Source organism: Urocampus carinirostris, chromosome 2 (genome assembly GCF_059441175.1).
Source record: "Urocampus carinirostris isolate Australia breed hairy pipefish chromosome 2, RoL_Ucar_1.0, whole genome shotgun sequence".
Taxonomy (NCBI): Eukaryota; Metazoa; Chordata; class Actinopteri; order Syngnathiformes; family Syngnathidae; genus Urocampus; species Urocampus carinirostris.
Genome location: NC_142350.1, coordinates 15,484,992 through 15,510,768, shown reverse-complemented (window position 1 = coordinate 15,510,768; position 25,777 = coordinate 15,484,992). Strand labels below are relative to the sequence as shown.

General features: G+C 40.1%; 2 protein-coding genes across 3 annotated transcripts in view; one reads left to right on the top strand and one right to left on the bottom strand.

Annotated features, from left to right (window-relative positions):
* Positions 1–707: 707 nt before the first annotated feature.
* Positions 708–25,777, top strand: part of LOC148371175 (cyclin-dependent kinase 5 activator 1) — a 41,122-nt gene continuing 16,052 nt past the window's right edge. The window contains exons 1-2 of one of the 2 annotated variants that reach the window (XR_015849771.1): positions 708–1,053; positions 2,796–6,496. Coding sequence is in view for 1 of the 2 variants with exons in the window: in XM_088329104.1 (XP_088185230.1) it covers positions 2,829–3,743 (915 nt within the window). In the remaining variant the exon portion in view is untranslated. Of the gene's footprint in view, positions 1,054–2,795; positions 10,589–25,777 lie in introns of those variants that run through there. The other variant, XM_088329104.1, reaches the window with a different exon arrangement.
* Positions 16,087–25,777, bottom strand: part of myo1g (myosin IG) — a 57,899-nt gene continuing 48,208 nt past the window's right edge. The window contains exon 22 of the mRNA XM_088329103.1: positions 16,087–17,114. Within this exon, the coding sequence (XP_088185229.1) occupies positions 16,952–17,114 (163 nt within the window). The 3' untranslated portion in view covers positions 16,087–16,951. The remainder of the gene's footprint in view (positions 17,115–25,777) is intronic.

Sequence of the window (25,777 nt, the reverse complement as noted above, 5' to 3'; positions counted from 1 at the left end):
TTGCTATTGGTCTCCTTTCTTTATTGGAATACTTTAATGCGATACGGTATAACTTGATCCAAAGGTTATTTCCCCACAATTATGATTAATACACAAAACATTTGGTAACCCAAGTCAACTGATGATAACTTTCAGATCATGGAGAAAGTTCCCAGTAAATATTCGTTTCTGTCTGTCTGTCTGTCTGTCTGTCTGTCTGTCTGTCTGTCTGTCTGTCTGTCTGTCTGTCTCTCTGGCTCTCTGTCTCTCTGTCTCTCTGTCTCTCTGTCTGTCTGTCTGTCTGTCTGCCTTTCTTTCTTTCTTCGTTTTGTTCCTTAGTTCTCTTTCTCTTTTCTTTCTCTTTTTCTCTCTTTTTTCGCTATGTTTCACTCTCTTCCTCTCTTTTTGTTTCTTTTTTTCTTTTCTTCTCCCTTTCCTGCTCTCTTTCTCAGTCTCTTTCTCAGTTTTTTATTCTGTCTGCTTCTCTTCCTTTCTAGTGAAGTCAAGTCATGTCTATTTGTAAAGCCCTTTCTTTTTCTCTTCTTTGCCTTTTTTCTCGTTCTCTTTCCTTCTCTTTTTCTCCCTCTCTTTTTCATTCTATCTCGTTCTTTATCCTTCTCTTTTTCTCTCTTTTCTCTCTGATCTACTGGTCCGGTCCCTATGGGGGGGAAATCGAAGGGGCGGGGCTTAGAGCTGTGGAGTGCGCCCGCCGTCTGCAAAAAGCGCACCAGTGTGCGGGAGAGCTCGCAAAAGAAGCACCGATAGCTGCGGGAATAACGGAGCTGCAAACGCTCCGTTTTGTCTTTTTCCACTGAGCGTCGTGCACGTGTGGAGCTTTCAATCTTCCAACATGGAGACACGTTTGCAAATATATTTGATCGCGAGGTTTGCGCGCGTACTAGTGGGGCTTTAACCCGCTCAAGAAGAGAATGACAACAACCGCATCCCGTCCGCATGGTGCTGTTGCATCCGTAAAAAGAGGCTCAACGCTTGCATTGAAGTGACTTTTGAGAACTCTTAAAAGAGAAATAAAATCCGTGGAGACTGGGACGCGACTGGCTGCTATCTTCTCAGGTGAGCATTTTATTTCAATTGAAATATTTTCATTGAAGAGATTGCCACATTTAATTACCGTATTTATTAATGTATAACGCGTTATACACAAGTATATTACCGTAATTGTGTAATGATTGATCAGTCAAAAATATCGGTGACCACAATTCGATACATTGGATGCAACGGGGATAAACCCGGTGAGAGCACCAAATCCCAAACACTACATTACCAGTGAAATTGATCAGTGTTTCTCAACTAGTGGGTCGGGGAGCCGTTTTCAGTGAGTTGCACTCTTTAACAGTGGATGGCGATACTGCCCTGCTTGATAATTTCTTTCTGTTCAATTGACGCGATTGTGAGAGACTACATCTCATTTTACATGGATTTCTTTGGTTTTGTTTCCTTTTTCAGTCCATAATAACGGGTCCCAATTAAGTTAGTTATAAGGGGAAGGAAAAGTAGAAAACAGTGACGATCAAGTCGACGAAGGAAATGATTGCAAAATACAAAAGGGCTATACGAATGTCCACCATTAAAGCTCTGCTGTAAGTTACAGTAAATTGTTAAAAAAAACATTATAGTTTTAGCTTTTTATCACTATATTAACCTTTATTACCTACATAGTTAAACAAATATCTATTTTTACATAAATGGTTTGTTAATGATTTGAAGTTCTTTTAGTATGTGGGTATTTTAAAGAAGTTTTAGGGGGGTCGCTTGTATGCGAGTACATACAGGAATTGAAATAGTTTCGGTTTTGCTAATGATTTTGTTTTTTTGAAGAAAAAAAAAGTTGAATATATTCTACTATCTCTGCTCTTAACAGCACAATCATTTCATTGCATACATTTGAATAGCGGAATTTGCAGCCAGGAGGCGGCACGGCGTTTGGGTGGTTAGCGCCTACAGTGCGGAGGTCCAGGGTTCAATTCCAGCTACAGTAGCCTCCACATGCAGAGTTTGCATGTTCTCCCCGTGCCTGCGTGGGTTTCCTCCGGGCTCTCAGGTTACCTCTCGCATTCCAAAGACATGTATGTCAGGTTAATTGGCTGGTTCAAATTTTCCCTAGGTGTGAAGCAAGTGAATTGTCCGTCTCTGTGTGCCCTGCAACTTGCTGGCAACCATTTCAGGGTGTCCCTTGCCCGCTGCCTGAAGATGGCAGGGATGGCCTCGAGCACCCCCGTGACCCTACTGAGGGTAAGCGGCGCAGAGGATGGATGGATGCAGCTTGCAGCTTGTTTTTAGGGTGAGATTCTGGTTCCTGATGTCACACCAGTGATATGGATAACATAGCAAAAGGCGATAGATTTTATCTCACGATCTCACGGTCTTGGGATAATGGGCAGAAAAAAGAAACAAAACCAACAAAATCCCCATAAAATGAGATGTGGTCCCTCTCAAACGCATTAAATGACTGAACAGGTGGAAGAGATCGAGCAGGGCATTATCGCCATATATTGTTAAAGAGAATTTACCCTCTGTTTTTTTCTTCTTCTTAGCCTTATTGTGCCATGGCAAAAAGCCTGGGACCCACTAAAAACAGGTCTGTGACCCACTTTTGGGTCCCGGCCGACCAGATGAGAAACACTGCTTTGAAATAGATAGTGTTGTGACATGGGGGTGATGATTTACTTACGAGCAAGGCATGATAGCGCCGCCTTCCAAAGATAATCTTACATTTGCTAAACTACAAGAAATGAACTGCCAGTGTTATTTCCCATTAAATATTTCAAGTTTTTGTCTGTGCTTGCATAAACCAGATCACTAATCGAAGACGAGGGACAGACATTGTCATGGGAACCGTGCTGTCCCTGTCTCCCACCTCGCGCAAGCCGGGCTACTACGAGAACCACCCCGGTTCACTGAGCCACTACCCGAGCCTGAGCAGCCGATCTCTCAACTACCCTAAGGAGCCCGGCCTGAAGAGGGGGCAGTCCATTTTCCTTCCTGTGCTAACATGGAAAAGACTGGTCGCTTCCACCAAAAAGAAGAGCAATGCCAAAAAGGTTCCACCGGGTCAGTTGGACCCACTCAACAACAACGTCCAACTTTACCACAAAGACCCAGTCCTGCATCTCAATTACGAAAACGTGAGGAAGTCTCTGTCCTGCGCCAACCTAAGTACTTACGAGGTCCCGGCTGGGCTTGGGTACGGCTATGGTAGGACGCGACAGGTGAGAAAACCGCCACTGGCGTCCCCAAAACGGGTCATCGTCCAGGCGTCCACCAGCGAGCTCCTGCGCTGTTTGGGCGAGTTCCTGTGCCGCCGCTGCTACCGCCTGAAGCGCCTGAACCCGTCAGACCCGGTTCTGTGGTTGCGAGCGGTGGACCGTTCTCTCCTGCTGCAAGGTTGGCAGGACCAGGCCTTTGTGACCCCCGCCAACGTGGTTTTCGTCTACATGCTGTGCCGGCACGTGGTGGACGGCGAGCTGGTGGCGTCGGAGCACGAACTGCAGGCAATCCTGCTCACCTGCCTCTACCTGTCCTACTCCTACATGGGCAACGAGATCTCGTACCCGCTCAAGCCTTTCCTGGTGGAGGCGGGCAAGGAAGCGTTTTGGGACCGATGCCTCGCCATAATCAACGCCACTAGTGGAAAGATGCTGCGCATCAACGCCGATCCGCACTTTTTTACACAGGTTTTTGCTGAACTTAAGAGCGAAGGGGGGTTCGTCCCGCTAGATTACAGTCGGGTTCTGGATCGATGAGAGAAGTACAGAAAAGACGCCTACAGACATTCCGTCCAATGCCATATGTGTTTATTTATAGATCTTTTACATTTCTTGCCATTTCATGGATAGGTATTTAAGATTCGGAATGAAATATTTATTGTTGGGTCAGATAAAAGCAACCTGGGTCGTATGAGCACTGATGAGGACGCAACTCTGGACAGCTTATGAAAATGTATGACAAATGCATTGCATTTTCTCCCATTATTTCAATTACAACCATGTTTCAATTTCACTTCTACAAATACAAGCAACTCTGTGATCCAAAAAACACAATATCATATACATTTTTCTTGGTACAAATTATCACAGCATTTATCTCAACACTGTACATTTAATTATAAAGATTATAAAGAAATATAAAGATTTTTTAAATCACCACACCATTATTTAACGCTACCAAGCCCCGAAAAAAATTCTAGCCTCTCATATACGCTCTCAAAAAGCCTATTTTTAAAGACTAAAAAATATTCCATCTTAGGCCAATACCATGTATCAGTATCAGGTATTGGGCAGATACCAGATCATATTTTAAGAAAATTGTTTCTCAGACTCTCATTCGCCAAATAAAATTTTGGGAAACTCATTCTATTGCATGTATAATACCAAATTCTACTTTTGTTCTGGGGCAGGCCAGATCACTCAAAAATTTTCAATTCCTAGCTTGCTTTTAAGTATTATGATCTATCATACGGCCTCCATTAGTATCATCACCTACATGTTATGATACAGATAATAACTCAACATATGTTATTTACAAACAATGTAGAAGAAAGATTTCCCTCTTTGGCATTGAATGTCTTAACTGGTTTATTTCAACAGTAGAGTGAATTTAGTTTTACATCTGAACCAACTCACCATTCTAGACAAAACTCAACACTTCCCTCTAGCGGTCTCAAGAGAGCATTTGTTCCCAAAAAATCATAACTTTTGATGGAAATGACCTAGAGACTCGCTTCTTTTTTGACATACTCAACACTCGTGTTTAACATACCAGCTTTACAGTTTTAACTCGGATTAGCTCGAGCTTTATCTGGCAGCACTAGTTCATATATTTATAATCGCTCAGCCCTATAACAACATTCCTGGTCCAAAACACACTGTAATGTCCTCCAAATTTGCACTCTACCACACAAACCTATAGATGGGGTCCCATTTGTGTCGTTGACCTCGAAATCATTGCTTGCTTGCAGAGGAATCCTGGAACCATTTGCTCCCAATATTTCCTCAAAACCTCGCATAGCATGTGTGGTTGTCTCAGCTGCCTCAGAGTCGTTTCTTAAAAAAAATAAAAAATCAGACTTGAGGACATCTGAGATTGGATGGACTTTTTGCATCAAAGACATAATCATAACGGCGGCACAGACAGGGTAATCTTACTGGAACAGCCGCATGTCGGGCTTTTGTGGGTCACCTGGCCCGAGGGGACAGTTGCCTAATTTTACTCCCATCAAAGTGACCGAGCCAATTTAACACGTGAGGGAAAACGGAGACCCGGCAAGGGTCGCCGAGGTCATCGGCTCTTTACCTCTTTGTTGACAAACCGGGCATTAATTCGATTAGCCGATTACGACAGCCTCGCCCTGGTGAACTTTGCCCTTTTGCCATCCGAGTCCGGCCGCTAATCCGGGCGTGCGAGCTTTGGAACGCGGCTAGTACAAACGCACGTGCCGCTGTCTCTGACTATGGCTAACGAGGGCTCCGCGGATTCTCATGCGCAAGCTAGCGGAAAGTTTGTTGGCTCCTTCCCTGGGATGAACCGTGGGGCCATTTTGTGCTCTACTGACTTTAATCCCAAGTGTGCATTTCAAACACGCCTGCGTTGCACTATTAGAGCCTTTATGTAATTTACTTCTTGCCTGTGCAACTGATAAAACTTTGGAAACCTTCCAAAGATTTCAATGTAGCATTACAGGATTGGAGCCATGATAGTGCTCATTACATTTTTTGCTAAAACACCAACTGTACATGGCATCATATATAAAAACAGCTAACTTTGAAACAGATTCAAAATTTTAAAAAAATCCTGGATTAGTTGACTTCTATGCCGACAATGGGAATGAATTAGTTTTAACAGCAGTTTCAACCCGGTTATTTTGTCTTAAGGCTGCATATTTATTTTGCACTATTGGCTGCCAGAAAGATTGGATACAAACCTGTGGAGCCTTTTTAAGCATGACGCGGAAAACGTCTGTCTTATCTAGGATAGTGCCTAGTCTTTTACTGTCATGGCCGCCCACCCACGCAATGTGGATAGTGTGGGCAAGAGTGCTTTTAGGTAGGAAGAAGCCAAAGTAAGCAAGGTAAAAGCAACCTTGTGGGTATCTAATTTCCGAAAGGCCTAAGGTAACGTTTGATTTCATGGAAAATTGCCGACAAAACCTTTGGATCTGTCCTACAGTCTTATTAAACAAACTAATACGCCGTGCCGATACTGCATTCGTCCTTGACCCTGCCGGCTGCCGGCGGGGTCCGCGTGTCAAATCGCATGAACAGCTGAGCGAGCGCCACAAGTAGGGAACAAGACGACAAAAGCGTCCTTGTCGACAACAAAACAAAAACGGGTGACGCTAGAAGGCTGAGAAACGGCGACTTCAAAATCTCAGTGGATTCCAAAATCTATTCCTTCACCCTTCGTCTCGCCATCCCTCACTCCTTCTCTATGTGATTGGGAAGCCGGATTAGTGCTGGATTACCCACTCAGGGGATGTGCGCCGGGGAGTTGTGTCGAGGTCAGTTTTTCTACCTTGTCATATGACTTTGGGAGGGGTGGGTGGCACTATAGTGGTATCTGAGTGGAATACATTATGTAAAAAGTAGGTCAAAGCTTGCTGAGAGCAAGAATTGTATTACTCATTTGTTTATAGTAATGGCTATAGACATTATTTTCTCTGACTGGGTCAGATGTGCTAATTTGAGGAATTTTTCAAATCCTCAATTTTGTCATTTGTCAGTTATCAAATGCAATAGTGGTATTAGTATAATTAGCTACTCAAGGATTGACGGCACCTGCTGTTATAGTTTTTTAAAAAAAAAAGAGTATCGGGAATCCCAAATTTGAACAAGATGGCAACTGTTATCAGTGTCTGATCAGGACCAGAGCTAGTTCCAGTAGTTGCTCCTCTGATTGTTCCGATTAAACAAGCCGATTATCAGATGGAAGTCCAACTTACCTCATCCAATCAAGTGCCACCGTTGAGATTTAACTGCAGGCTTTACCATTGTGGTGATTCTGGTGGGCTATAAGCCACTGGTTCCTCAACTGGTCAAAACAAAAAGACTTCAAGTCCCATATATACGTGCATATAAGAAAACATCGCATACAAGCGCCCTTTAAAACTGCTTTAAAATAGCCACATATTAAACTAAATTCAAAATATGGATAAGATCTAAACATAGATAATTATTTAATTATGTCGTCAACATTTTTAAACCATTTGCTGTACCTTCCAGCAGTGCTTCATTGGTAGACACTTGAACAACATTGTCGAATTTCATTTCCTTCTTCCATTGTTATTGTTATTGTTTTCTACTTTTCTTTCCCATTATCACTTACTTTCTTGGGACCCATTATTATGGGCAGAAAAGGGAAATAAAACCAGCAAAATCGCGATAAAAGGAGATGTGGTCCTTCTCAAATGCATAGATACACTAAAGGGGTGGAAGAAATCCAGCAGTCATTAACACCATCTACTGTTAAAGAGTGTAATTAACCCTTCATTTTTTTCTTGTGACTGTTATTCTGCTAAGGATAATACCAGTGACCCACTAAAAACGGGTCTGCGACCCATTTGGTATCGGTGACAACAATTGTATACTTGCATCGGTCTAAAATGAGTTCAAGTCAATGTACCATCACTTAGCTCCTCTCATAATTGCAAAATGTCATTCTTGTAATTTGTCATTTCTTGCTACAGAATATCCCACAGGAGAACTATGGATAATACTATTGGCTTTTGTCATCTGATACTAAAGTCTAAAGTGAGTACTTTTGCGTTCACTCAGGGAACGTCAATGGCTTGAGTCAAATCGACAAAAGACTTAACTTGAGGTAATTTGAACTTCATCTGAATTATTCATTCTCCTAATTTATAATTCCTAGCTCCAGATTATATCATGCCCACAGCAGATCCTTTGATACTAATATCAGCCTCTTCTGTGAGTACGAATACCGCCTGATAGAAAAGTACAATATCAGTACTTTGCCCATCACTTATGGGAAGTGACTAGACTAAATCTATTTGATAAAGCTTTACCCCTTTAACTCAAATCAACGCATACTTTAAATCATTACTCCATTTTTTAAATTTGTCATTTTAGCAACAGAGAATAATGGGCACAGAAGATGGATACTAATAGCACCTTTCGTCAATCGTACCAATACCGCTTGACACTAAAGTGTAGTATTCGTACTTTCCACATCACTAATGGAAAGTCAATGGCTTTAAAGCTTTAACTTGAATTGACTTGAGCTTTAAGTGAATTGTCTATTCTTCTAATTTGTCATTTCTAATTACAGCTAAAATTATAGTATATTGGATATATTGTAAAGCTTTACTGCTTTAATTTGAATTAAGCCATGCCTTTACTTAATATTCAATTTTTCTAATTTGTCATTTCAGCAACGGACTATAACGTGCCCAGAGTATAGCTACTGGTATTGCCTTTCGTCAATAGTACCAATACCGCTTGATACTTTTCCAAATCAATGGAAAATCAATGGCCAAAGTCATTTTTATTACGCTTTAAAAGCTTTAACTAGAGTTAACTTAAGAGTGAGTGAATTATCCATTCTTCTAACATGTCATTCCTAAATTCAGTTAATATTGTACTATATTGTATTATTTTGCCAAGAAAAAGGCCGCAAAACATATAGACCCCCCCTAAAAGAGTAACGCATGGAAGTGAAAACAAGTGATTAAACTGATAATCAAAGAGAATATACACTTAAACTAAAATAAAATCTGGATACGATTATTTCATTCAATGTGGTCAAAAATATGTTTGTGTGCTACAGTTCCTGAACACAAGCGGAGAATAATATCCGTTTCTACGAAAACGTAGAACCGGGTGGAGTTTCCACAGCTCTGTGAGTTGTGTTGAAATAAAACAGAAGGTGTTGCTTCTGCAGGTTAGCAAGATCGCCTTAACCTTGTTATTGATGTATATATTGTAAAAAAGTAATGTCAAAGATGTCGAGAGAAAAAAAAACGGAAAAGTAATGTGTTATGGAATGCATGCGGACTTTAGTTTAGAAATGTACTGTATTGTTTTGCTTTTATACAATTTGTTGGTCTATTTTTTTTAATAAGCATGTCGTCAACATCCGAGATGACTTCAGGCGTCATCATGCTTGGAAATACTGTAAACAAAAAAAGGATTTTCACACTGATTTCTTACAGCTTCTGACATAGAAGAGCATGTGAGTGCTTCTGGCTAAGAAAAAAATAGTTATTTTAGCAAGCTCACACAATCATTTGTGAGCTACAAATGGTTTATAGCTTTGTTTTATGTGGCAAACCTCAAGTCACTGGTTATCAGTGTTTTTTTGTTTTTTTTTTCAACATCGGTTGTGGCAGACGGGTACACAAAGATGGGCTTTGTGCTTTTGGTGTTTGTCTCAGGCTGCCCCGGACAGATTTGTTCACAGTTTTGTCCTAAGTGGGCAGATGTTAAAGCTGTGGAAAAATAAATGTCATGTTTAGGAAAAAAAGCACATCTTGAATGGACTTTCAAAAAGTGTGTTTTGGTAATAATAATGAAAACTTACATTTTTTGTTTGTTTTTCATGATGACAAAGTTTACATTGTGGATTAGTAAATAAAAAATGAAGCTGAAAAAAAATAGAGTGGTGAATCGATCACATGATTTTGGTCACCCTGTTGATCGCGTGCCCTCGGACGGCAGTTTTCCTGCACACGTGCATGTAACGTCATTTCTCTCTGACCAGATCATGACGACAGGACTTCGTTATCTTTTTTTAAAAGAAAATGTTCTATTGAAGAAATAACTGCCGGTATCTGTCTCCGACTCTCACCACACTGCTTTACTGCGCCTACTCGCCATATGGGGCCGCCTATACTCACTCATTCCCCAGATATAGGAAGTAAATCGTGGAGTGGGCTTCCTTGATGTGTGGACAAAGATCTGATAAAAGCAGCGCCTCCCATCTAATAGCGATTTATCCTACTGAAACCATTCCGAGAAGTTGATATCTACCGATGAGCAACGCCAAACCCTTTACAATAGTTTTTTAAATATTAAACTATAAAAATGTAGTTTTACAAGCTGCAGAGTTTTGTGGAATTAACAGCGAAATTTGGGGTACCGGGAAGCAACTCTTTTCCTTTACTTGCGGTAGAATAACAAATTTCATAAAGAGATAAAATCACTCATCAAAATGTTTGAAAGGATCTATAAAGGAAAATGTATAAATGATTGATGGCATGCAATGGACATTCATCAATTTAAATAGAAGAAAAATTGAAATAGGTGTTAGATTGGTGAATGATTTGTAAAACACAGTGCACATCCACTAGTGAATTGTAGAGAAAACTTAACTGGAAAAACCTGATCAGATTTTGTTATTACCCCTAAAATTAAGAAAGGTTTTTTGGTGGTTCAACAACCTTGCTGCATGTGGAGAGGCAGACGTTTATATATTCTGGCTCATATTTTGGTCTCTAAGAAAACTAAGGACACCACTAAGACAAAAGACTTGTACTGGAATGGTTCTATTTTATTTTGATTTCTTTTTCCTGCCTTTGTTGTCTTTTGTTCTTTGTATATTCCAAAAATAGAAAAGAAAAACACAATAAAAATGAAGTTACACCCAAAAATATATGCCTTTATGTTTTGGCTCTAAGGGACGATGCTTTTGCAAACGTATTCATACGTTATGGCATCGAAAGAGTTAATAATGAATTTGCAATGCTCTGCATGGTGAAAGGGCAACTATAGGGTGGAAGCCATATGGATGTGGATGGAGACAAGGTCACCATACAGTCAAAGAGGTGAGGCAGGCGAGTCTTTGATGGCAAATTAAATAAAGGCCAGACAAGATGAAGAGGCCCACCGCAGATGTCCTCCGTCCTGTTTGACTCCCGTCCAGCTTTTTTGCGTCCTCCGAGGGCACAAATCACACAGCTCCGCCTCGTTGTGCCTGAACTTTTTGGGTCCTTCTGTTTGGAGGTTTCTTTCGGAGGCCCGGGTCGCTCTCCGCCAACTTTTACGAGCCTGTCGGGATCGCGCCTGTCGCAAAACCCTCAAACGCTTCCTAGAAAAGGATTACGCTCCGTGAGCGCTTTAGATCTGGAAGCCAGATGCTCGCCTCCCTGTTTTTGTTGTGGCGTTTGAAAAGGACCACAGACAGTTTGACCTTTCGTGTCGCTTTTGTGCCATGCAACGACCCTCCATGAATTATTTTGTACCCAAGACGTTAAACTGGGGGTCGGCGACCCAAAATGTTGAAAGGGCCATATTAGAATAGTTGTGAAAAATTAAGACTTTTATAAGCCTTATAAGGAATGCAACACATGCTATAGAAATATACATGAGCTTAATGTCAAGATGACTGAGTGGATGCAGGGCATCCTGTGAAGAATGCTGCACTACCCGACTACTCTGTTGTAGGACAGCGCCTCAAATTTATCTTCATTATAATATTCATGAATAACAGTACGTTACGTTGCTTTGATAAAGTTCGAAGAAACGCGATAAACAAATCAAACACATCCTTGGTCCTGAGCAACGAAACATTAATCATATCCCAGTGTCATTCAATATATAGACAAACAAAAATCAGAAATAGTTTCATAAAAACAGCTTTGTTACCAGAAAGCGCCTATGACAGGATTTAGTTTTACTCGTTAAATGTGTTGAAATGAGCGATTGAGTCACATTGTGACACTGCTCCTTCAAAAGGGGTGGAGCTTGAACTCTGCTCGGCTCTAACACGGGAAACACCGGAGAGAAAGAAGTCGATGAAATGTAATATTTATTCTACACATTTTTACAGCATTGGAAAATGTTAAGTGTTTATGTTGTGTCCTCCTACAGAGACCATAAATGAAAAATATAATTCCTCCCCGATCTTTTTAAATTTGTAAATCTTTTTGGAAAAGTACCAAGAAGCTACTCCGCAGTGCTAAAGAGACGCCATGTCAAGTGTTTGGAATTGATTTGATTGTTTGTGTCTAAGGAAGATTCGACTGGTTCTTTGAAATTGAACAGAAAGTACGGACACTAATTAAAGGAACAAAGAGTCCTTTGAAGAAGCTCTTTTCCAATTAGCCAACAAAGCCGAACTCATTTTTCTATTTAATGATTTAACAAATGGAGACAAATTTCGCATAATCAGCTCAGCCAAAAATTAGGTCAATTAACCCTAAATTCATTGGAGGAAATTGAAACTATCATGAATATCATGTGCTATGGGATCACCAAATGACCAATACACAAAATACATTTTACTATTTACCGATTAAAATTGTGACGTCAATTGCAAGAATAAATAAATCCATTGCATCCTGGTCATCCTGGAAGGGGGATTACCACTTGTGAGGCCCCTTCTCAAAGTTTCTTATTTTCTTCGTGCTGAGGTCGGTGGTTCGCGCCCCGGCCGAGTCATTCCTAAGACTTAAAAAGTGGTCGGCGGCGCCCTATGTTGGCTGCGGCTGCATCGGCTCGCTACAACGGGTCAGGTGCAATCGACATTTCGTTCTGTGTACATTGTTACACAGAATGACAATACAAGGAAATTATTATTATTATTATTATTATTTTATGTTTTTTTAAGATCAGGGAATAGTGTAATTGTAACCTTTGTAGACCTTTGAGACACTTTGTGATTAATACAAATACGTGTGACTTGACTTTACTTAAACTTCTTAGGACAGGGATGTCAAACTTAGTTTGACACTGGGGACTTGCTGTTTTAAAGCGATAATTATTATTTTATTTTATTTTTTTTCAGTATTATGGTTTATCATTCAGCCTACATTAGCTACCTAACCTACATATCGGATTACAACGGATCTTTTGTAAACACTGCACATTTGTTTACGAACAATCAGGAAAAATATTTCCATGTTTGGCATTGAATGTGCTAACTGGTTTATTTTACTAGGTGAATGAATGCAGTTTTACACCTGAACCAAGTCACCAAGCTAGTCAAACTCAACACTGCCCTGTAGTGACCAGTGAGAGCCTTTGGTTTGCATTTATTTGAAAAGAAAATCATAACTTTTGATAAAGATTACCTAGAGACGCGCTTCTTTTTTGACATACTCAATAAATGTCATATAATTGCTACGTATTGCTTGCACTAAAACACACATGATACTGCCCTGTTTAGGCTTAGCATATGTCCTCTTGGGCGTGATCTGTAGGGGGCAATGACGCTTCATAGGACAATGCCATACAAACTAATACCAGTTGCCGTTAATTACCTGGGAAGAAATGCAATGGCAAAGCGAAGCCACCAAAGAGCAGTGTGGGCATCATTTTTTTAAGATGACTTGTAGAGAAAAATTTTCAACTATTTACAGGCACTTCACCCAATATTCAAACACATTTCAACCCTTGAAAACACAACATTAAAATTCAAGCATTTCAAAGGATTTCAAGCATCTTGAAATTAGCGCAAATCAACTAATTATCCAGAAGTGGGTGAGAGGAGAAAAAAAGCGCAGAAACAAGAGAACTATGGCGTTTGAGATCTTTTATACAATGAGATATCTTAAAGGTATTTTGATTTACCTGGCATTCACTATATATATATATATATATATATATATATATATATATATATATATATATATATATATATATATATATATATATATATATATATATATATATATATATATATATATATATATATATATATATGTATGTATATTAACTTTTTGATAATGCAAGTTTATGTAACCCTAGCGGCACCCATATTAATCGTACATTTAAATGATCAAATAAAGTATTTTAAACACATCCAGATTAGTCGACATCCAGCCTGGCAAGCCAATAGCAGTCTGCCCCTCATGTTACTATAATCTCCAACATGTGACCTCCCCTCGGGTCTGATAAATGGAGAGATGCAGGGAAAAACCTGCTGGGCACTCCCAAGCAGTGGCCGGTCTACCCTGAGAGGATTTAGGGGCAAAAAACACAGCTCCCGGCACATATTATGCTAAATCCTCCTCCAACTCTTTACAAAATCCCAGCCGGGCGGCTGGTAATCCCTAAAGAGAGGCACAGCAGGTGCCATCCTCTCTGTAATGGAATTGCATGGTGCTTTAAGTGATTGCATCAACAATCAGACCAGCCTGATCAATTAGATTAGAGCTGTATGATTGGTATTTGTATAAAGTCAAGAGACAACCGGGCATCGTTCCTCATGCCGCTTGTTTTCTTTAAAGCCTAACTAGAGCTCAACCCTGTCAATGTCAAACTGAATAGAAATATTTCAAAAGAACTCCAAAAAGGCTTAAATAGCAGCCACTAAAATCTACAATATTTCCCGCACTTTACGTCACATAGGATTATAAGGAGCACCCCCAAAAAATAGTATTATGTCATATACTTTTTATATACAGTGACTTGCAAAAGTATTTACCCTTCAAGAAGTTTTTGACATCTTGCTATATTTCAGGCACAAATCTTAATGATCAGTCAAAACATATTCGAAGAATCAACATGTGAGACATACGTAATGTAATTGTGAAAGGAAAACCGCCTGTATTCAAAATTTTTCATTTTACTAAAAAATGAAAAGTGGGTGTTGCAAAAACATTAGACCCTTTGAGTTAACACTGTATATCTTGAAACCATTCTTCCTTACAAAAGAGCTAAAGTTACTTGAAGTTTGATGGTGATTGTTGGTGCACAACAGTTTTCAGATCTTTCCACAAATGGTCTATAGGATTGAGGTCTGCACTTTGGCTTAGTCATTCTAACACATTTATATTGTTGTTTTAAACCATTCGAATGTTGATTTTGCTTAATGTTTAGGGTCGTCTTCTTGTTGCAAGGTGAACCTGTGCCCTATTCTCAGGTCTCTTTTAGCCTCCAACAGATTTTCTGCCAGAATCGCCCAGTATTTGGCTCAATCCATTCTTCTACCAGCTTTGACGATCTTCCCAGTCCTTGCCAAAGGAAAGCGACCCCAGCGCATGTTTGACATTGGGGATGGTGTTTTCAAAAAGGGATTCTCTTTATGCAGAGTACAAAGTTGTCTCATGCACAGATTGTCTCACCTCAGCTGTGTATGCCTGCAGGTCATCTAATGCAATCATTGGCTTCTTGTTTTTTTCTCAAAACAGTTTCCTTCTTGTTTTGACCAAACATTTAGAGGGCCTGCCAGGTCTTTGTAGGTTTGCAGTGATTTATGCTCTCTTCATTTTGATATGCTTGCAGAGTGCTCCGGGAAATGTTCAAATGTTGCAAAATTAGCCATTTGGGTTGAAATTGGATAATTCAGATGTCATCTGGAGTCAGTTGGCTGAGCTGAGAGAACAGGGGCCACTTTTCAGTCTTTCTCGTTGTGAATATAATCTAGAATGTTGAAATAAATTGGTTCCACTTTTTTGAGAGACAGTTATGTCTCCCATGTTGTTGATTCTTAAATTTTAAAGTTGAAGCCTGAAATGTGGCAATATGACAAAAAATGTCTTGGGAGGCCCAATGCTTTCGCTAGGCACTGTAATCTTATACAAGCTATAAACGGCATTCCATTTACATATCAACCTGCAAGCTGCTTCCATGTATCTCCCTCGCCTCCAGTCACACAAACGTGCCGACAGTCTTACAGCCGACTCGAGGTGTGAATTGATGTCAGAGTGCGTGGGAAAGGACGTCAAGATGGTTTTGCACAATGCTGATAAGTGAGGAAGAGCCCAATTAAAAACATCTTGCCAGGAATCAACACAACCATGCCAAAGTTTGCAACCATTCCGATCTAATCCTGAGAATGCCAAAGGAAAGAGGCAGGAAATAACTTGTTGCGTCATTCATGCCTGTTTTTTTTGGACGTTTTGGATCAAAAGATAAAATCTGACTGTTTTTCCTCACCGACATACGCCAGGAAAACAAGACGCTGTGTTTTTGTTTGGATGTCATTTAAACAGAAAACAGTATTACCTTGGTTATCGAAGTTAATGTGGGGAGAACCCCCCACGAAACATGATAAACCGTGAAGTAGCAACACCCCTTTATTAAAGCCCCCAAGAGTTAAACTTTTCTCGGGGAGAAGTCCTGACTTATTGTGTAGAACTGTGACAAAATAACAACTATTCATCCACAAGTAAAAACACAGAACACAGTATTGCAGTTGAATGAACTGTTTTTATTGTTATTACACAAAAATACAACAAAATTGGAGGTCTTCTATCAGTGAGAGAAAGCAATTTAGTGAGCAGCTGGCCAGCTGCAAGCAGGCATCAGGTATCCTTGACCTAAGCCAGGTCTCTGTAATGATTAACACACAACTGTCTGGAAAATTAGCGGATTTCCATGAGTTATAGTGCCAGGTTATTAGTTTCTTGGGTAATGGATCTGGCATTGGTGGTGTACAAGCTGCCTGTTACGTACACATAGCAGAAGGCCGGACCAGCAGCACCACTATTGCTTTCACACCCGACACTGCCTGAGACCCATAAGAATCCAGGGATCACCTGCAGAATGATTACCATTTTTTGCGCTCTTCTGACTATTCATAGTCCGTTTAATTGATACATTTATTTCAAATACAACAAGCCGCTGAAGTACTTGCTGAAGATGTGTGTTTTACAGTTTGTTTTAGGTTGACACGTTGACTTGAGCATCCGCCCAACCTGAGTGTTTGAATGACAGCATACACCAGCCTATCACAGTTTTGCACAAAGACAGTCATGCCAACATCCCTAAACACCACCCACAACACACACACACACACACACACACAAACACACACACACACTCACTCACAAACTGCCACCATGGTAGCCTTTGCTCTGTGCTGTTCGTTGCAGAACACAATGCACAATTTGCTGATTTCAATGACAATAAAGACAATTCAATTTAAAGTCTGAGAAGTATTAAAAACCACAAAAAGTAAACCGCGATACAGCTAGTAATTACTGTAATTATTAGGTTTGCAATATTGAATATAGTTATTTTTCCTTTGAACTGACTAAACATCAGCTACCGTCTCACTTGGCCGATACCAGTAGAATGAAACCGTCTTGGCTTTTCTTGAAATCGGCGTGAGCTTGACCTTCTTTGGTTTCCACAGTAACAGTTTTCAATTTTCCGCGCATGTGCAGACGGATGGCGGCCGGGCACACCTTCACAGGGAGCGCTGTTTTTTTGACACTGAAGGACAAAAAAAGAAATGAACATTTATCAATATTAATATGTGGTAAACTGTAGTGCACATTTGCCAAACACTCAAAAGGTCCCTGGTTCGAGCCCGGGTGGAAACATTTGTTGGCCTGGAGAGAGATGGGCGCCACTAGGCTGAACTTGCCCAAAACACACCACAGGAAATGGTGCCCCTACGACCCTAGTGGTTAAGGGATACAGACTAACATAAATGAACCAACGCTGGGAAGTCACAAATGTTCGTGGGCAAGCAGCTACGACGTTAGATAAAGAAACTCAACATTCAAGTATATGAAATGGTGATGTTGCTTTTTCCCTTCTGTGGGGTCCAAATTGTGGGTAAACCCCGTGTGGCCGGTCATCAGATATAAAAGGAAATTCAGGCAGAGACAATGTACATTTTCGTTCCGCTGCGGCGGGGGAGAATCGGGGAGAAACACAGCGGATGTGTTCTCGGCTCCACAATCGTCCTCCTCCTCCTCCTCTCCGCAGCCGGTTTTATTTAGTACAAGTATGGTGGACTTTAGACTGACACATCGTTGGGTAGACATTAGACTGACACATCAATGGGTAGTCATGAGACTAAAACAGCAAAAGATATATAGACAGTGAATGTTAGGGGAATGTTCAGAGAAATACACAAAATATATATATATATATAGACTTCACACCTTCTGTCCGCTAAAATGTGAACTGGGAACACTAGTGGGGGTGCAATCTATTATCCCCGATTGCATATTACTGCAAGCAGGGACCAGCAGAGCACACTTTTGCTGGGCCATTACTGTATTCCTGTCTAAAACGAATTGCAGAAGTTTGGCAACCATCCATTATCCCCAATCCCATATTCCTGCGAGCAAGGAATGGCATTTTGTCAAGAGGTGTACTATTCTGGTCTGCCCCAAAATGGAATGCAAAGTTCTTTAACGAAAATCCACCAAGTAGCGACCCCATGCATTTTTAATATGCTCTCTACCAGACCCCACTCGCAACAATAGACGACCCGAGATTGTGGATCTTGCCCACAAAGGAGCTGTTCATTTTAGGAGGAAAGAACGGGAAAAAAGAGCCGCCAAGCATGACAAATATTTGCTCTCTCGGCCTCTGCTCTCAGCAATAGTCGATTAAGGCTAATGGATCACAGCCACAAAGGCGCTGTTCATTTTAGGTGAAAAGAACTGGAAAAAAGGGGACACCACGCATGACACATATTTGCTCTCTCAGCCCTTTATGACAAAAAACATGTCATCAAACACTTTAGTACTAGAAGATCAGAATGGCTTTTTTTTTTTAAAGTTTCTTTATTTATTGTTATTTACCAATCAACACAAAATTCTGTGATTTTCTATTTGGTTGTATTTCGTCTTCAAACAGCACCCCCAAATTCTTCTATAAAGTTAGTTTAACATTTTTACAAAAAGAATGAACTTTATGAAAAAAAACCTTACTGAAAATTGCCAATCCTTAATTTGCATCGGTGAATATTTATTCATTCATTGTTTTAGGCTTAAATGATCCATACAATAGTCTATAATAGTTGCACGCAGTCATGCCCACCCAACACACATAGACACAACCTGTCTCTGAGATAGCATTTGCTGTGTGCCGTCTAATGCAGGACACAATGCACGATACGTTGATATTAATGACACTAAAGACAATTCCATTCATTTCAAAATCCGCGAAGAAGTAAACCAGCGGAAACCAAAGTGCAAAGTAGCAAGGTGTTTGTATAGCAAAAGATGAATTTGTTTTAAAAATAAACAAAAGTAAAGGAAAACTGGTAGGTGCTAGCAAAAAAAGTAATAGTTTTATCTTCACTGAGCTGATGATGATCCAGGAAGCCGCTGGCTTCCTTTTGGCCTTCAGGCTCATTTTTTCCCCCCTCGCTTCCTCATGCCACCCACCCTTGTGGGAGACGCGAGCTGGCACGGCACAAAACTCAGTATCAATGGCATCGCTATCCAAGAGAATCCTCCACTGTATCCCCTCCACATCTCAGGGCACCCTGGCGGTAGAATTGCACTACTGTTCCCTGAAATGTTCTTTTTTCCCCAACGTCAGTCAGACTTCATATGCAGCCAAGTTAAAAAAAAAAAAAAAAAACAGCTATTTTTGGATTCATTTGTTATTTTAAACAGGATTGGCTCATGCATACAGGCCAGATTGGCAACTGAGCTAATTTCTCCAGAGACAAACTTCGATAGATGGGTGCTTATTTTTTTTCAAATGTAAACAATGATAAGAAGACTCAAAGTTAGGTTACATAATATTTTTGCAGCTGAATATTTTTCCTGTGTGTACCAGTAAAAACTTTGGAGGGCAACATTTTTCTCAGTTCTGTTGATTTTATTCATGAATCCTGTTCCAGACCATATCAATACCATGTAATGTAATGAATCTTTGCATCTTAAAAAATAGATTTGCAGTACAAAAAGTATCTCCACCTAAATGACTAACAATGACAAACATAGTGGACCTCTTTGCCATTAAGTCTCATTTAAAGGTCTGTGAAAGGAGACACTAGCATTATGAAGACCAAAGAACACACCGAGCAGGTCCAGCATAAATAATAAATAAATAAATAATTTCCTTGTATTGTCATTCTGTGTAACAATGTACACAGAACGAAATGTCGATTGCACCTGACCCGTTGTAGCGAGCCGATGCAGCCGCAGCCAACAGAGGGCGCCGCCGACCACTTTTTAAGTCTTAGGAATGACTCGGCCGGGGCGCGAATCACCGACCTCCCAGTCTCAAAGCGGGCGCCTTACCATCTAGGCTACTGAGCATATTGTTGTAGAAAGGTTCAAAGCAGGAATGGAATACAAGAAGATTCTGTAACATTTACACATCTCCTGTGCAAACAAAAAAGACAAAAATATCAAAACAGAGAGAGCATAAAACCACTGCAAACCTATCAAGACCTGAAAGTCCCTCTAAAATGTCAGCCCTAATTAGGAGAAAAGTACTCAAAGAAGCAAACAAGTGGCCCATGATCACATTTGATGACCCGCAGGCAAACACAGCTGAGGTGGTACAAACTGAGCATAAGAAAGTTATCAGTTATACTTTGCATAATAATGCCCTTTAAAAATGCTCTTTCTGGAAAAATACCAATAAAAAGGTGTATTTGGCATTTGCAAAAAGTCATGTGGGAGACACAAATACCATGGGTAGCAAGGTGTTCTGGTCAGGATGAGACCAAAATTGAATTTTTGGGGCTAAATGCAAACCGTTACATTTGGCGTAAGAGTAACCCTGCAAATTGCCCTGAAAACACAATCCCTGCTGTCAAACCTGGTGGTGGCAGCATCATGCTCTAGGGTTGCTTGTTTTCAATGAGTAATCTATATTTTATGTTGATAATATGTGTATTATTTGCTATTTGCCCTCATTTAGGTTTTAGATGAGGGTATGGTGTCATAATAGTCTGTAATGATAGTTTGCAATAGTCTTTGATCTGTGCAGCCCTTTGAGACTCTTTGTGATTAAGGGCTATACAAATAAACACGACTTGACTTGACTTCAACATGTGTCATAGGCCCGGGATACATTGATTTCCCAATATTTATTATCATTATTATAGATGTTTTTATGAATGATCAAATCAAGACAATTCGACCATGTATGCCATCTCTGCAATAAGATCCTCCGTGTTTATGTAAAGAAACCTCCTCCATGTCGTGCGTAATTCCTTTTCAGAAGTGCGCAAAACACCAACGACAAGTCCGACACTCTCTTGGCGCGAACGCCACAGTTGGTCGGTCTGACGAACGCGCTGACACATTTAACGGTAGGTGTCGTGGACGCTGCCAAAAATAATACAAGTCTACCCTCAGGGAAGCGAACTCGACGCATGTGATGGAATAAGAGGCGCCTCACGTGCCAAACGCCCCATTGGCGAGTCAAGAAATGCAATTCATTCAGAGAAAATACAATACAGGGCCCATAATAAATGTCTATAATTGATACATAATCCTTGCACTTAAACACATTTCACAGTGATCTATTTAAGTATAGCATGCACCCGTCATCTTGGGCGTGACCCAAAGGGGGCTAAGATGCTTCATAAGAAAATGCCATACAAACTTCTGAGAAAACTCAATGACTCATAAGGTGAAAAAAATTGGAGTGAAATAACCACTGACGCATATATTCGATTCGTCCTGCACATGCTCTGAATCATTAAGTATCATCAAGCCGGATGTGTTCCTTGTGTTTGGTTAATTGTGAAGACCGGATATCAAATCTAAGAGGACATTTGAGTCAGCTTTAGAGGACACCAAACTGAGGAACAGCGTTGCATGCCAGCAAGCAGTTACCAGGATGGTCCACAATGTTATTCCCCTCTAATGGTAGAAAGTAAGAAGCAAAACAATTTGCATGGAATATATAACAGTCAATGATACGGAAGGAGTTTACGCCGAAGGTAGATACAATTTCTCACCTTCTTTAAATCAGGGGGCTCCAACCTTTTTTAAAGTGAGAGCTACTTTTTCTTATTAAATTGTGCAAAGGGCACCCAGTTTGATGTACATTTCTAAAATAGCAACTTAGCTGAATGGCTTACTAGATAAAAAGGGAGCTCAAAGAAAAAACAGATAAAATCTAAAAGGCTAAAAAAGCTAACTGAAGAGTAAACAGCTAAAAAAAAAAAAAAGCAAAAAACAACGCTAGCCATCTCGAAAGGAGGCCCAAATTTAGCTTGATAACTAGCAAAAAAATATATAAATGTTATATAGATAAATATCTAAAAAGGAAGAAGATACCTAGTTCCAAAGCTCAAAAGGTAGCCAGATAGCTAGCAAAAAATAACTGCACAGTTTTGGCTCATTCGCTTTATAAAAACCATTAATTAGATTTTAGTTCAAGTCATGTTTATTGTTTTTTTCCCTGTACAAACATCAGATCAAAGATGGACTCTCGCAATTAATTGCTTCAAAATAATTGTATTAATACTTGACTAGATTTATTTTGTCCATGAAGCCCACGAACTGGAATTTATCTATTTGAATTTCTAAAATAACAACTCGTCATGTTGTTACAATGTTATTACCAGGTTAATATAAATTCAGTCAACCAATAAAAAAAAAACATTTTACCAGAAATTCACAATGGCCCAGGACTGGTGAGCTATTTTTAGGACGGATCCACAGGCACCAGTTTGCATTGAAAATATCCATTTATAATAAAAGCTGATATACTTCATGTGCAGTTAGCTACAGCGAAGAAAATAAGTATTTGAACGCGCTGCTATTTTGCTATTTCTCCCACTTAGAATTCATAGAGGGGTCTGACATTTTCATCTTAGAGAGATCAACTAAAAACAATCTAGAAATCACAATGCATGATTTTTTTAACACCTGAGAAAATTAATGGTAATATTTGGTACAGTAGCCTTTGTTTGCTATCAGTAAAGTTAAACGTTTCCTGTAGTCTAACCAGGTTTGCACACACTGCAGGAGAGATCTTGGCCCACTCCTCAACACAGATCTTCTCTAGATCAGTCAGGTTTCTGGGCTGTCGCTGAGAAACACAGAGTTGAGCTCCCTCCAAAGATTTTCGATCGGGTTCAGATCTGGAGACTGGCTGGGCCATGCTAGAACCTTGATATGCTTCTTACGGAGACACTCCTTGGTTTTTTCTGGCTGTGTGCTTCGGGTCGTTGCTGTTTTGGAAGACCCAGCCACGACCCATCTTCAATGCTCTGACTGAGGGAAGGAGGTTGTTCCCCAGTCATCCACTCCTTCATACAGCGCACTCGTCTTATCCCATGTGCAGAAAAACACCCCCAAAGCATGATGCTACTACACCCATGCTTCAGAGTAGGGATGGTGTTCTTCGAATTGTACTCTTCATTCTTCTTCCTCCAAACACGCTTAGTGGATTTATAACCAAAAAGTTCTACTTTGGTCTCATCTGACCACAAAACCTCCTCCCATGACTTCTCTGTATCATCCAAATGGTCATATGCAAACTTAAGACGGGCCTTGACATGAGCTGGATAAAGCAGGGCAATCTTTCGTTCCATGCACGATTTCAAATCATGACGTCTTATTAACCTTGGAAACGGTGGTCCCAGCTTTTTTCAGGTCATTGACCAACTCCTGTTAAGTAGATCTGGGCTGATTCCTCACCTTTCCTAGTCATCGGGACCCCTCGAGGTGAGATCTTGCATGGGGCTCCACTCTGCTTGAAATTAACCGTCATGTTTAGCTTCATCCATTTTCTAATTATTTCTCCAACAGTGGACCTTTTTTCACCAAGCTACTTGGCAATTTCTCTGTAGCCCTTTCCAGCCTTGTGGAGGTGTACAATTTTGTTTCTGGTGTCTTTGGACAGCTCTTTGGTCTTCGCCATGTTACAAGTTAAAGTCTTACTTTTTGTATGAGGTGGCCAGGTGTCTGTATGCGGTTAACGACCTCAAACAGGTGCATCTGATTCAGGATGGTACATCGAGTGCAAGTGGACTTCTAATGGGCGGACTTACTGGTCTTTCAAGGCCAGATTTTTAGATGATGCACAGGTGTTCAAATACTTATTTCCAGCTGTATTACACAAATAAATTGTTAAAAAATCATGCATTGTGATTTCTAGGTTTTTCTTTTTAGTTTATCTCTCTCACAATAGACATGCACCTACGAAGAAAATTTCAGACCCCTCCATGATTTCTAAGTGGGAGAAATAGCAAAATAGCAGGGTGTTCAAATAATTATTTTCTTCACTGTCTATCAGGTTTCACAAGTGTGCTTTCAAAATAAGGGGCAGAACACAGATCCATTGGAGCATGGTCATCCTAGAAGTGGGATTACCTCAGCTTTTGAGTTTATCCTTGCCCTCATGTCGGTTTTAGATCAGGGGATGCTGTAATAATAATCTGTAGTCTTTTATAGTCTGTGCAGCCCTTTAAGACTTCTTGTGATCAAGGGCTATACAAATAAACATGACTTGACTTTCGCATTCTTCCATTGAATTGATCAAGTGGAGTTTGTTTTGATCCACTTTTAGTGCTCATGTGTGGACTTTTTGTGCCGTGCCAGTCAGGTCAGCCGTAATTTGGTCAACACGTCATCGTGGTGCCAATTTGTTTGTCCTGCTTTGGTCTGAACTCAAATTAGATTTGGTGCATGACTGCTACTGAAACACACAAAGAGCTTCTTTGAAATTGTTTTCAGGTCAGTAGCTAAAATTGCTCGACAATGCAGAGACTGTTCTGACATTTGTACAGTACTTTATTAATTATACTCGATAAGATTTACGATAGCATATCTCATTAAGAGGACGATTTTATTGGTTAGTTATGACGTCAATATCTATTTGCAAAAAACAGGTCTATGGTTCGTGCCCTGCCACCCAAGGATAAACAACGCCCAAAGGTTTTTGCTCATTTTATACACAACAACCCAAAAAATTGAAAGAAAAACGGAAAAAAAATGAGAGCAGTGCAAGACGTATGCTTAAGCTCAATTCCTCAACAGCGAAGGTCCAAGTTTACTAAATGTTTGATTTGGTTTTGCAGTTCTCACACAGATGCTGGATGCACGTGACCCGCCAGGTTGACTCGAGTCAAGCAATAAATGGGTCAGAGCCGACGCGCTATTTACTTCCACCTGGGTTAAAAGCTGTTGCTATATTTATCCGCCATATGATCCAAATTACATTACCACTGATCCATCAAATCAAAATTTGGACGCTAGAAGTGGCTAGTCTGCAGTCTGCACAGCCCTTTGAGACTCCTTGTGATTAAGGGCTATGCAAATGAACATGACTTTAGGGGGAGGACGAAATACAAATTACATGGAAAAAATACACGACAAAATACATGACAATTTATACAACAGAATACACGTCAAAATATACAACAAAATACAAGGCAAAATACACGACAGGATAAATGACAAAATACACGACAAAATACACATCTAATTGCATGACAAAATACATGAAAAAATATACGACAAAATACACAGAAATATAGGCAAAAATATACATGGCAGAATGAATGACAAATAACACGACAAAATACACGCAAATTACACGGCATAATACATGGGTTTCAGGAGCGAGCAGCAGCAAGTCAACTGCAGGAGAGAGAGTGGGAAAGGTGAGAGGAGAGAGAGAGGGAAAGGTGAGATGGCACAACATTCATTTGGACAGGTAACTTAAAATTAGTTTTATCTGGTTATATCAGTATCAGAAATTATTTTCCCCCCATTTTATTAACACTCCACTTATTGAAACATGAATATTTTGTTTGTTTGTTTGTTTGTACATGATTCAATTGTTTGTTTGTTTGTACATGATTCAAATTGAATCTTTTCTTCCGGCGCCGTCACGAATGGCAGCCACTCCAGCAGCTCCCGTGTTATTTTCGATTGTTCTCGATTGTTCTCAGCTCAGGGATGCTGCTGGAAATGTGAATTTCCCTTCGGGGATGAACAAAGTATCTATCTATCTATCTATCTATCTATCTATCTATGACAATCAACGAAAAACACAAGACAGAAATATGGAAGAAATACACGACAATATACACAAAAAAATCGGCAACAAAATAAATAACAAAATAGACGACAAAATACTCATTAAAATACACAGAAACACAAATAGAAAAATACATGACAGAAACACAACAGAACACAAGGCAAAAC